Consider the following 14,513-nt stretch of genomic DNA (forward strand, 5'->3'; position numbering starts at 1 on the left):
GAGATAAGTAGGCGCAGAGGCATGACTTTTCCCCAACCGGTGTGGTGGCCGAAAGGCGGGTTCGGATTTGAACAAGGTGGCCAACCTTGAAGAACAGAAGCATGGCAACTGAGGTAGGACTTTTGGAAGTCGTAAGTGTGGAACCTTTTTGTGTGAACATCTTGCTCATGTATAGTGTATCATTGGGCGCATGGAACCATTTTTGTATGAACATCTTGCTTGTGTATTGGCTTGCATCTCCTTGTATTGCATGTATGTCTCACCTTCTTGGTCTTTTCTTCTATTTAAAAGGCCAAATTTGCCATGTCTTCTTCCTTTGAAGTTGCACAATTTGGAAAGGTTCATCTTTTGGAAAGAATTGACATATGTTTTGGAATATGCACTATTTGTTTGATATTGCTAAGTTTGGTCACACATCGTAATTTTCCAAAGTTTGGAATTTTCTTAGTTATTCCCGGTTGTATATTTTCGATGCCTATCTTATGACATGAACGTTTCTTCCCTTAAACCTTTAAGAATAGTAGCAAACTAACAAACCTTAGTGGAGTGAATTGTTGGATAACGAAAAAAACCTTATCGTAAACGTGTAAGTCAACAAAATTGTACAATTCGAAAAAGGCATAAAAGCCGGCAAAATGTCCACTCCTTTTACATGCACCACGCAAAGTTATTTGTTTTCTCTCACCCTTTTTCTTTTTTTTGTTCAATCAGCAACGCTAATAAGCAACAACAACCAAAGCCACCAAAATAGCATCTAACTTATTACCAAAAAAAAAAAAAAAAAAAAAAAAAGTGGAGAATTCATACAAAAACTAAGGAACTTAGCAGTTGTGCAATATAAGTTATATTACAACCTGTTTGTCAACCTATACAAAAAAAACCCACCCAAATTTCATCCCTTAAGAGTTTCAGGTTCAAAGAGTTGAAGGGGCAAAAGAGAGCAACCATCGAACCTCATTCATGTCTTGACCATTCAAAATACATGAACCCTGTCATGGCTTTTGGCCGAAGGTGTACGGTTCCTACATAGTTGTATTCATCAACATAGCATATGACATATCCAAACTTGTCAGGGATGGAGTACATGTGGGTATATCGAGCTACTACTAGTGCTTGCCTGTGGGGCACCAAAACTCATGGCTGGGTGAAGGAGCTCTGCTTGGGCAAAAGAGCCATTGGACGGAACATCAAGGAGGAGATCCTGGTCAGAACTCTCGTCAACAAAATTCATAGAATCCATTAGGAAAGAACCCCCATCAGTAGGCAATGCAAATAGGCTTTTTGGACTAAAGCAAGAACCTCCATCGTAGTCCATGGGATCCTTGTTTTCATAGCTACCCTTCATAATTATCCTTTTGGGGCTTTTCATAATCTTTGCATCTGAAATATGCAAGATAGTTAAGAATAGTTCTAATTTTTCAAAATGATGAAAATTGCATGTACAGATAGTGGTGAAGTTGCTCTTCGAGCACATGGCTATGTGAGTATGAGAGGTTTCGTACCATTTTAGTTCATTCAATGTACAGGAGTGAGCATAAGTGCGTTATTGAACCCTAATACACTACGATTGTTATCTTATAAAACATGCCTTCGTTGGAATTAGTTCCAAGAGTTCAGCAGCACTTTATGGACCCATGATACTTCGTGCACATGAAAAATACAAAACCCCCGTAATGATAACTATAGAAGTTTAATGAAAGTGAAACTCAGGATTGTGTATTCCAGCAGTCCTCCCAAGAAATGAGTGCATAGAAACAAGGGAAATTTAAAAACATGGTAGACAATCTCTTGCAAATGTTATGTTACTAAGATGTTAACTTTTGTTTGATCTTATGTAATGTTTATGTATCGAAAAGAGATATAGAGGCAAGAATTCCACCATTCAACTAAATATAAGAAAAGAGAACTTTCAGCTAACCTGGGAAACTTTGAGTCTCGTTGTCCCACAGTCTCTTGACATGTCGAAGATTACTAGATGCCATGTTAAGCCCAGAAACAACAGACTTTCCAGAGCTAGTTTTACATTTCTGTGGAAAACAATAGATAGCAACTATTGTAAATTCACTTTGAAATTCCTTTGTAATGATATTCAAATTTCAGAAAAGCTCAAACCTTGAGAAGATGATAGCGTTCAACCCATTTAGATTTTGGAGAATTGGACAATGCAAGCCTTTTCAAAGTCTTACAGTCTTCGGTTTTTACCCCCGGGAAGGAGATATCAAACACGCCTTCTGCTAGCAATTGCTGAAAGGAAGTCAAGTTTTCTCTGAATTGAGGGCTATCAAACATGCTTTTGAGGCTGCACATACTAAAAACAAACAAACCACCATGAATGTCGTTTATTATGTCAATATGTCTAACTTCTTAAATTTTCAAATATAAATTTCAACTCGGTAGCTAATCTGTCCCAAAAACATACCATAATGACATTCCACAAGTAATTAAATTTAATTTAAGCATGTGGTGATGATTTAATCATGTACCATGGGATAGTTCATATTTTAGGGATCTGGAAGCCCATATGAAGCTTGCAATGTCACATGCATTGATAAATTTCTTTTGGAATAATATATGGTTCACTGCTATACTTGTAAACTATTTGTGGATTTCGATCTTCAGTGGTTAACCACAAAATATGCTACTAAATCATACAAGAAGGTTTCTAACCTATAAGGAAATTTAACAACATCAACTGGAGGTAGATGCTTCAGTAATTGCTGTTGTTCCTCATTTGTCAATTGCCTCGTAAACTCTTCAAAAGTTAAAATATCCTGCACCAAACAAGGACTGAAACTATATAAGGGCTCAAAATTGAACGAAGGACAACTATTCAAACAGATGAATTACGAGCTTGAAAATATAATAGAAACTCCAGACGCTGTTGCCAAGAGGAAAATAGTTGTAAGTTTTACAACCTAAACATGTTTGATAAATCACAATACTGGTTAGGATGAAAATTTACACATACATGGAACAAGTCACATCACTAAGCTTTCATTAACTTGTTGAGATATGATATGGGGTACATAAATTTAACGGCGAATATTGTCATGAGGCTTATTACTCTTTAGTAACAAAAAACAAAGGAATTTGAGGGAACTGCTTTCTTTTGTAACATACAATTCAACTTACATTTAAATCTACATGACGCAGTGGTGAATTATGGTTTCCCAAGATTTGAAAGTTGTCAAGTTGAGACTTATCCCTGCAAATCCAAACGATAACAGTATTAGTTACGGTGTGAGAAATCGATTTTACATCACCTTTCTTTCTCCAAAGTATCTGCTACTTTTAACTGCATGCAGATACTTCATATACAAATTTATCACAGAAAAAGCCGTATTTCCATCCTGCTACCACTAGATACTTAAAAATGATCCATGACTCGCAAAAAGGTCGGTTACTTTGTGTTTCTAAGGTAGTTGCTTAACCAAAAGTCCTAAATTTCTTTCAGAGCTTGATAATTACAAACACCTATCAACATGTACAAAGCATTGTAGTTGAGCAATATCACTCATGTTTGTCCTTTTGACATATAATTGACAAAAACACATATCAAAGTCTGTTAAATAGTACAGGAGAGTATTACCTTTTCAGTGGTTCATGTTGCATTCCTTGTCCTGCAACATTATTCATCCTTCCAGATACAGTACTGGCCATATTGACACCCTTATTATTATGTACAAAAAGGGTTGCAGAACGGGAATAAACCTCATTTGCAAGGCACTGTTTATTATCAACCGAGATCGAGCTAGCTTCAGATTCCTCTTCTCGTGCTATTGAGTTGGGATGCCTAATCAGAACACTTCCATGGCCTATCTCAACAGAAACCATTGGCGTTTCACTCTCAAAAAGCAGATCCTCTTCAGAAGACCCGGAGAAGCAGGAAGACTGTTGTTCATGTAAAATAGTATACAGATCCTTTGTGAGCTTTTCCACAGGAGATGGCTTAAGACGGCCTATACAGGTCCTTTTCCTAGAAGGTACCATTGAGTCCCATACCATCGACTGCGCAGGACCTGGAAAAGATCACTCAAACGATTAAGAACAGTTAAGAATTATTAGGTTACGTTATGAGAGATAATTTCATGAAGGATTGGAGGCCAATCCTAGAAATAATTCAATGTGCACAAAGTATTGGCGGCCAACTGCCTGAATAAGAGATTCTGAAATCACTTGACCAGTGAATATTTTCTTTTAGTGGTTCAAAGGAGGCCTAATTAGAAAGGAGGATAAGGTTGATCTCTGATCATGGACGTGCGAGTGCTCTACCACTAAAATCTACTACATTGGGCATGAGTTTCATCCTTCTTTCACGTTCTCGGTAATTGTCACCTTAAATCTAATAAGATCGAAGTAGGCTAATTTTTCATAGATAGAAAAATCAGAGGAAAGTTCAAACATCTTTAATTGAATATTAACTGTCAAAAGTATCCAACCTGTCAAATCACTAGCATCTCCACTGCCAAATTGTGCGCAGCTCTCAGAGTTAGACACGGCAGACCCAGAACTGGATCTATTACTTTTATCTTCTTCAATTATCTTTCGGAAACCATGGGAATAATCAGAATTAACTCCTCCAATCACCATACTCTCAGGATTCTGCTTTCTTTTAACCAGTTTTATTTCTTTGTTTTTGTTTACAGATATGCTCTTCACCCTAGAAACTCTGTGATCTTCAATATCATCAGGTTCTGCTCGAGCGTGTAGAGGAGTGTAATTTACTAGTGTTCCCTTAGTCCTCCATCGAGATCCACAAGCATTGCAAAGTACTGGCTTGTCGGGTGGTCCATTGCGCCAAAGAGGAGTGCCTGTTTCAATGCCCGGTTGTCAGCATTCAACGCGCAGAAAATTACTTAATGCAGATGAAAACAGGATGTAAAGCAGCTAAATATATTTGAATGAGCCTAATTATTTCTCTTAAAATGGAAAAACTACTCGTTGCCACTTGCCATTACTCTCGAAGCATATCTATTCCAAGTTAATTGTCGTATCTATGTAACGGATAAAAAAAAAAAAAAAAAACACGCACACACAAATTGCTTTAAATAATTCACAAACGACAGATAGTGACCACGGACAAATGAAGGCTACCCTGTTTTAGTTATACTGGCAGAATTTCAAAAGGCTAATCAAGGCACAACAAGTGTGTAACGTTCAACAATCAACACCACCCTTTCCCTGTGCTCAGTACGAGTAGTAGCCCTGAAATTCACTTCTACAAAAAATGATAAAGCTACTGCCCTTGTTTACACTACTGATTATACATGACAAGACTGAACACGAACCTTACAAGTTAAACCATAGAAGACACTAAACAAAGATTTTAGTCACAGAGAAAAGATAATGGCATTTCAGAAAGAAAAAAAAAACATGGATGACGATTCATTTTATTAGGCGGAATAGAGTTGTTGGAGTTGAATTTTGAAGAGATAAGAATCTTGGAAGTCACAGCGACTACACTTGCAACAAATGCACTACAAACTAAGTTCAGAAAATGGTACAAAAACGTTCGGGAATGACAAGGAATGGTGCAACTTCAACTGGAAACTAACTCTATTACAATACATATAATTTCAAGTGCAACTTATCAGTTTCAAGGTTTAAACTTGAGAACAAGTAGCATTCAAATAGATTGACTCCACAAAATAGCGCATTGTAGAACATTTTTGAACAATTACACAGGAAACTTGACCGAAAGCTAGAGAAGCAATGCAATTACTACATAGTTGGAAACATGGTTAACAAGGAGTGTGGGAAACAACACTGTCGCTAACTTACGGAATGGATAAACAAACTGAAACATGGGCATTGCTAAACGTACATTCGTTGACATCTGAATCATTTTACAGACACAAGTATTTGCTCTGACTGGGTATTTTTGGGATCATAAGGACCTCAAGAGCAATGAGCAAGTATACAAAATCAGACATTACTCTATAGTTCCTCATTACACAACAGATTACAAACTCAATATGCATTGCAGGACATGTCGAAATTCGAGTGAGAGTCAAAACCCAATCAAAATAAGTAAAGGGTTGAAAAATGTCATTGAACACAATCAAGCTCAACCCAGTACAGCAAATTCAAATAAACAAGGATGCTGGAAGTAGTGAATTCATAGGCAAACAAAACAGGTTTTCACTTTTCGTCACGCTTTCGCAAAGTTAATCTCTTCTATTCTGTGATTCCAATTCATTTCTGTGCATAACAACCAGTTACAAAATATATGCTCCGAACAACAATTGAAATGAAACCCAATTTTTTTTCAGTGCTCAAAATTAAAAGAGCAAAAAGAAAAAATGGAGAAACAAGAACTCACTTGTGACTCCACAGTGATAGCAAGGTCCTTGCTTGCCCATGTCTCTCTCTCTTTTACTCAACTCAAAAAAATACTAAATTCAACCAAATTTTACAGAAAGAAAAAAAAGAGGAAATTTATTGGGCTAAAAAGTGAAAAATAATCAAAATTTGTACAAAAATAAGATGATTATTCTCTCCAACTTTTTTTTGGTGGCATACAATACCAGTGAGCTTTTCTGCAGCAAACCCAGAGAGAGATTGCAGAAGAAAGCAAAAGCCAAAAGACCCAGAAGAGTTTTATGTCTTTTAGTCCCAAAAATTCACAGAAAATATGGAAAACAAGGAAAATTCAGGGATTTTTTAGATGGGGTTTTAGCTGGGAATCTGTACAATCCAATGGAAGAGAAAAGATCATTACAGGAATCTCATAAATGGTTGTGAAAAGGGAAGATGAAATGTGAGAGAGAGAGAAAGAGAGAGAGAGAGAGGAAAGAGAGGTTGAGTTGTGTGTTTGTGTTGTTGTATTGTATATGAAGTAAATGTTGAGCTTTCTTTTCTTTGCTTAAATTTTTTTTTTTTTTTTTTTTTTTGTTTTTGGACATTGAAAGATTTCTTCAACCTTTTTATTACCAGTTAAAAAAAAAAAGGAGGAATTAAATCTTTTTGTTTTAATTATTTTTAACCAGTAATTGTTGTGATATGAGGGGTAAAAGTAAAGACATATTATTATTGCATATTTCCTGTTGACTACAGCCATAAAAATCTTTGCTTCCACACAAAATTTGAAAAACAATTTGACTAGAGAAATAAAATTAATAAGAAAAAATAAGGAAAAAGATAAGCGGTAGCCAATAAGAAAAAAAAACGAAAAAATAAAGAAACAAAAAGAGTCTGTTTGACATTTTATTTTCTTCCTCATTCCATTTCTTTCGCTTTTTGTTTGAGAAATGAATTACATCAAGAGAGAATAGAAAACAAAATTAAAAGCGAAAGGTAAAAATTGTGAAATCAAAAACCATTCCGCTTCGATTTTTATTTTGTACTCAATTTTTTGGTATTTTATGTGTTTGTGAATTGCGATGACATGATGCTGATGATATTAGTATGTTTCTTTATTATACAAGATAGTAAATTCCAAAATAACCTGTCACACTACCATTGGTAATCACAACAGTAACCTCTCACCTTAAATTTAGGGCAAAATGTTAAATGAGGGCCCCGTCAGATGTTAGCCACGTGGCTTAATTTTTGTAATCCGACGGTGATGTAGAAGCTGTCAACTGTTACTGTTTCTGGTGGTCACAGAATGTAATCTACAGAACCCAAAATGCAAAAGCACTACCGCATAAAAGGGAAATTTCCGGTTTATTTCAGAAAAGTCTCCCTCTTTTTATTTTTATTTTCTTGTTTAATACTTTTATTTAATTTTCTCAAAAAAAACATACTTTTATTTAATTAATTTCGATTTTTTGTGAAAAATAAAGAAGACAGAATTATACAGTTCCATGATGCATAGTGGGTATCTCATGAATTGGACTCATTTGGTGCCATGTGGTCTCTTTTATTTAATTAATTTTTTGTTAGCTATGGGCCCTGTTAGATCTAATTTGTACAACATGAACGGGTACACCACTACGATGACGTTTCAATACAATAATTTGATTGAGTTATCTTACCACATGATATCTTGTTATACGAATGTAATGTCACCGTGACGATGAACTCAATCTATTTAACTCTTTCTAAATAAGTATGGGAAACTTTGCCGTCTCTTTTGGGTCAATCGTTGGGAGCAACATTGGCCATCTGATTGCCTGGTCCGTCCTTCAAAAGATTTTGACCTGTGCCCAACTTATACGCACAAACCACGCCCTGTTGAAATCATGTTCTAATCCGACGGCTTAGGACCATATATTCTAAGATGCACATAAGATTAGAGAAATTCAACTCTCCAAATCCTAATGACCAATTCCATTAAGTTTTTTCTTAAATGAATAGAAATATCCCCCTTCATTTGTAATTATAACTTATTGACAAAGAAAGAAATTATTTTCATAAATTAAGTAGTAAGAAAAGGAAGGTTACAGTGAAGTAGTTTATGAATGAGTGAATATAATTCAAGTAGTGTTTGTCTGTATGGACATGTTAAACATGAATTACTGATCAACATTTAGTCCGAAACGTGAAAGCTAACACAACTCAATGACTCAATATGCATCAAGTGCTCACAAACTAGCACAACTCGTAAACCAATGGTTCACGAACGGCATGTATCCAGTAAAATCTTATTGGAAAAACTTATTGTTAGTTTAGATGTGTACTTTTATTTATTTATAAAATGATAGTGAAAGAGTGTTCATAATCACTTTTATAAGCTTGCTTGGAAGCATATGTGTGCTTTCAGTTTGGTATACATCGAACCTTTTAATCAGATTGAATCCGTGAATCAAGGCCCTTCATTTTATCAATCGGACTCAATGAGAAAAACTCTCCATCCAATAATCCTCACCCTCTGATTCTCAAACTTCCCTTAACACAATACATCTTACCTACTCCATGTTTTCTACAATCTTTTCTCAGTGTGCAATAAACAATGTGGATTTGGTTATGCTACCTTGTCACCTTAAAGAGAAATTCTACCATTAAACACCCGAGTTAAGAATGACTTATATGACATGAGTACATAGTTATTGTAGTGTTTCATGTCAAGAATAAAACGCAATATGTAAGTTTTTTTTCACATAAAATTATATCATTGGCACAAGACGCTACAATGACAATATATTGATGGAATGTAAGTTGCTTTCTCCCATAACACGTGATTGTGTTGTGTGGCACTACTCATAGAAACAACAAACCCCCTTGTATTTGGTTTCACCCACCATAAGTTGGACTTATCCAAGTCAGTTTGATGCCATATGAAGGTACATGCACATAAAAACTCCTTCATATTGATAAGAGATTCTTTCATGTCATAGTTTATAACGTGCCATTGTCTATTAGACAAATAATGCACTTTTTTTAGGAAACTTTAATGAAAAACTCTCGGTACTATTCATTTTAACGAAAAACCACATTTTTACACTAAAAAGTCAATTCTGATACTATTCACCTTACCCTTTATTTTGTCTTTATCGTTAAAACTCAAAGTTTTCAAGCCATTTTCATTAGTTTTCCCTTTTTTTTTATAACACGTGGCACATAATTGTTGAACAATGACACTTATGTGACTAAGGGGGTGTAGTTTATTAAGATTTATATCGACTTTTGTTGAGTTTTATAAATTCACAGATTTAAGTAGACTTTTACTGACTATTATAAACGTTTTAAAACCTCATAGACTTTAATGATTTACTTTTGTGGAAAAGAATGAGTTAAATGATGGACTTTACCAGAATTTTAGAGAGTTTAGTGCTAGAACTTTTTAGAATTCTAGTTGTCATAGACTTTTAATGACCAATTTATTGATAAGCTTTATTTTTTCTAAGTTTTTACTATTGAAATGGTGATGATGACCATGACAAAGTAGTCTTATGAGGTGGTGGTGACAACGATAGTGGGGGAAGTGTCACGTGGTGATGATCAGCAAGATGGTGGTAGTAAAGTTGGTGTCTTTAGTGGCGTTAATCATAATATGGGTGTTGATTGTGGTGGCGAGGTGTTGTTGGGGTGGTGGAGGAGTAAGGATATGGGTTTGGTGATTGGGTGGTGATGACGATGGTAGAGGCGGTGGTCACGGTGATGGTGGTGTCGGTAGTGGTCATAGTAGAATTGGCAATGATGCTCATAGTAGTGACGGTGGTGGTGGAGATGGTGACAGTGGTGCTTGTAGGAGTGGAGGAGTGGTCATGGTAAGGTGGTGTTGGCGAGATGGTGGTGGAAGTGGTAATAATAATAGTTATTGCATAGTGGTGGGCAGTGAAGTTTATCATTAGAGAATTGAGAAATAATGAAATCGATCAATATCTTAGGAGTAGAGGTTGAATTTGTTATGATGGCAAAAAATTTACCATAAAAGCACTAAAAGTCCATCAAAACTCGATTCAATACGTGATGACTTTTATTGGCTCACTAAAACTCTATTTTGAGTGCACCTAGATTTCAGAGTCAAGCAAATTCCCTCAAACTCCACATACAGTACACCCCATAAAATTTGATTGGATGAGAAAATGTGCTATATTACACTAATGGGGATTTTGCACAAGTACCACCTGAGCTTGCAAGCATGTGCACCAATACCACCTAAACTTTCAATTTTTAATTTTTACCACCTAGATTCTCTCTTAACTGTTGGAATCTACCACCTTCATTAAAACATGCCAGGCGCCCGTCTTGTGGAGATGTATATTTGTCAATTTATTTCCTAGAGATTGCTGGAATCAATTTGTACAAAGGCAAAAGACATTTTTTTTGTAGCAGCATTAGAATCAGGTCATGAACAGAAAGAGTGAAGTTAGATTCAAGTTTGATTTTGTCGAGAGTTGTTGAAGGATTGAAGTGAAAATTGATTGCTAGCATCTACATTGGCATTAAGTGAAGAGGGTGGAGTGTAATGAGTTCAGATTTGGGTAGAAAATTGTGTATTTTATGTTGTTTTTAAGTTTTATGGAATGAAAAGTATCATGCATAGAAATTATGCAAAAATCTAGTCTTTCGTTTACAGTGAGTCCAGATATTTTTTGCAAGTCAGCAAGTGAGTGTGTGATTCATATTAATTATTTAAATATTAATTTTTCAAATGCTTGTGGAGGGAATTACAGAATTGGGGCTATATTAACCCCCAATTTTGGAGTCATATTGACTCAGGCGGTTTATCTTAGAGCCAATTTGATTCTTGCCAGCCCCATGAAGTTAATTGATAAAAATATCCCTACAGGTTACATATGTTTTAATAGCAAAATGTAACCAAATCATTTAGTTGCGGTTCGGTTCGGTTTTAAACGGTTTTGGTTTTGGTTTCAAACCATTTACAAACTAAATGCTTTATGCCATTAATACAACCCAATTGATAAAAAAAAAAAAAAAAAAAAAAAGAAGCATGATCACTATACTAAAATTCAACTTGACTATTATAAACGTTTTAAAACTTCATAGACTTTTACTTTGTAAAAAAGAATTTGAATGATAAACTTTACCATAATTTTAGAGAGTTTAATGCTAGAACATTTTAGAATTCAATGGATTGTCATGGACTTTTTAATGACCAATTTATTAATAAGCATTATTATTTTTTATGTTTTTACTATTGAGATGGAGATGATGACCATGACAAAGTAGTTTTATGAGGTGGGGGTGGCAATGATAGTGGTGGAAGTGTCAGTTGTGATTATCAACAAGAAGCTGGTAGTAAAGTTGATGCCTTTAGTGGCGGCGATCACAATAGGGGTGCTAATTGTGGTGGCAGGGTTGTTGGGGGTGGTGGAGGAGTAGGGATGTGGGTTTAGGGGATGGGGTGGTGATGACGATAGTAGAGGTGGCCGTCATGATGATGGTGGTGTCAATGCTAGTTATAATATGGTTGGCGACGATACTCATGGAAGTGATGGTGGTGGTGGCAATGGTGATAGTGGTGGTTGTAGGGGTGGAGGAGTGGTCACGTTAAGGCGGTGTTGGCATTGTAGTGGTTGTGGGGGTGGAGGTGTGGTCACGGTAAGGCAGTGTTGGCGAGATGGTTGTGGAAGTGGAAATACAATTGCTTTATTTTGCAAGTAAATTAATTTTGAATCAAATAACATTTCTTCATTATGTGGGTATTTTATTTTGTCTGTATCATCATATATATTGGGCACATTTTATTATTATATGTACAAATAATAGGTAAACTAGTATTGAATAAAATAATAACATTTTTTTTATGTAGGTATATTATTCTGCATATATTTGGGTTTGCTTTATTATGTAGGTAAATTATTTTGCATGAATTTTTATGTATATCATGCACATTTTTTGTTGTTGTTATATATATATGTGTGTGTGTGAAATAATTTACCAACATTTATATGTACAATATAATTTTATTGACTTAACTAAGCATGTATTACTACATTTATTAGGCATGATTTATTGTTATTATATATTATGCAATGAATTTATTATTTTTTTATTTTTGTAAAATCATTAATTCTCCCTTACAATTTGTATGGAATTAATTGTGTAAATCAAACATTCAAATAGGGGTGTTTTGGGCATTGAAATTTTTTAAATGTGTAAAGTTAAATATAATTAATAAATTTGCTGATGTGGAATCTAGTCAATAGGTTTTATTCCAGTAAAAAACTTATGTCGGGTTTTATGTGGAGAAAAATAAGTTTCAGGGACTAAAGTCATATTTTCAGTAATAATAATAGTCATTGCATTATGGTGGGCAATGAAGTTTATCATCAGAAAATTGAGAAACAATGAAATCCATCAAAATCTTAGTGGGGAGGTTGAATTTGATATGATGACAACAAACTTACCATAAAAGCACTAAAAGTCCATCAAAATCCAAGAATTTTTAGATCCTTACAATGAATAAAATTTTGAATGCACCTAAAATTTTTAGACACACAAAAAGTCATAATTAAGTACCACAAAAATTTTATAGACTTTTTATAAGTCATAAAAAGTCTTTATTCAATACATGATGACTTTTATTAACTCCGTAAAACTTTATATTGAATATATCTGGATTTCAGAATCAAGCAAAGCCCCTCAAACTCCAGATACAATACACCCCTAAAAATTGTTTGAATGAGAAAATGTGCTATATTACATTAATGAGGATTTTGCACAAGTACCATCTAAACTCGCAAACATGTTTGCCAATACCACCTAAACTTTCAATTTTAAATTTTTACCACCTAAATTCTCTTAATTGTTGGAATTTACCACCTACGTTATTTTCTATTCAGATTTCCGTTAAAACATGTTAGGCGCCCCTCATGTGGAGGTATATTTTTGTCCCCATTTACTTCCTAGAGCTCGCCAGGATCAATTTGTATGAAGGCAAAATGCATTTTTTTGTAGCAACATTAGAGTCAGATAATGAACAGAAAAGGAGAAGTTGATTCAAGTTTGATTTTGTTAATATTTGTTGAAGAATTGAAGTGCAAATTGATTGTTGGATCTACATTGGCATTAAGTGAAGAGAGGTGGAGGATAATGAGTGCATTATCACTAAACTAAAATTCAACTTGAAATAAAGTTCAACACCAAAATACCTTATGACATTACTTTAGTACAACCCAGTTGAAAAAGTTAAGCTTACCGAACTAAAACTAAAGTTCAAACAAACTTCAACATCAAAATGCCTGAAAAAAAATAAAATTGTTCATGCAAAATAGTGCTTTAACTTTTCAAGCACTATTTTGCATCATTCAACCTTTCTCTTTCCCTTTCTTTTTGGACGCTTAATCTTTGAAGATTGAGGAGGCCCTTGAGCTTGTGAACGGGCTTGATAAGGTGATACTTGGGAAGACTTTGGACCATGTGAAAGTGAAACCGATGGATGAGAAGTCATTGAACCTTGTGAACTAGAAGCTTGAGATTATCTTGGAGCTTGTAATTGTGGTTGTTGATTAAGAGTAAGACAGATCTGGCATTCATGTCGTGTTTTCCATGTTCGTGTCGTTTTCATGACATATCGTATCCTGTAACACTCATTAAAGTAAATGGATAATATGACCCGACTCAAAATCGATCCGTTAATATTATCAGGTAATATGATCCGACCCGTTACCCGTTAAAGAAAATATATTTTAAATCAATAAATAATGAAAAACATAATTTGACCCCAAACAAATGGAAAACATAATATTTATATGCATACAACACTATCACGTAAATATTACTTCAAAATATTAAAATAAAAAAAAAAGGAATTTATCTTTCAAGTATTACATTCTCCAAAATAAGAGCATAATGAAAAAAATATTAGTATATTACTACAAAATACCAAATGTTAAAGAATATGTAAAATGAATGAAGTTGCGTTTCAAGGTTGAGAAACCTTGTACATTTATATATGCTTTCACATTTTTTAGACTTGTACATTAATGATTATGAATTTTATTTATTTCGAACTCTCTTAAAATATTATTCATGAGGTTTGTATGGTTTTAAAAATTTAAACGATGTTGTACCTATACTTAAAGCGTAGAGAATTGATCACGAGCGTTTGCATATTTTTTCACATCGTTCGTACTTGTAAATTAATTATTATAATTTGT

General features: G+C 34.5%; 1 protein-coding gene across 2 annotated transcripts; it reads right to left on the reverse strand.

Annotated features, from left to right (window-relative positions):
- Positions 1 to 452: 452 nt before the first annotated feature.
- On the reverse strand, positions 453 to 6,805 carry LOC137711296 (GATA transcription factor 26-like). Of its 2 annotated transcripts, none has more exons than XM_068450525.1 (8): positions 6,323 to 6,805; positions 4,440 to 4,811; positions 3,590 to 4,019; positions 3,133 to 3,205; positions 2,668 to 2,771; positions 2,113 to 2,299; positions 1,919 to 2,027; positions 453 to 1,380 (listed from the first exon to the last, which is right to left on the reverse strand). In XM_068450525.1, the coding sequence occupies exons 1-8, from the start codon at positions 6,360 to 6,362 to the stop codon at positions 1,070 to 1,072; spliced, it is 1,626 nt and encodes a 541-aa protein (XP_068306626.1). In that variant the 5' UTR covers positions 6,363 to 6,805; the 3' UTR covers positions 453 to 1,069. The 2 variants fall into 2 exon arrangements, with proteins under 2 accessions (XP_068306626.1, XP_068306625.1); XM_068450524.1 differs by having other exon boundaries at positions 457 to 1,380; positions 2,113 to 2,308.
- Positions 6,806 to 14,513: the final 7,708 nt, after the last annotated feature.

This window comes from Pyrus communis, chromosome 12, assembly GCF_963583255.1.
Source record: "Pyrus communis chromosome 12, drPyrComm1.1, whole genome shotgun sequence".
In the NCBI taxonomy this organism is placed as follows: domain Eukaryota; kingdom Viridiplantae; phylum Streptophyta; class Magnoliopsida; order Rosales; family Rosaceae; genus Pyrus; species Pyrus communis.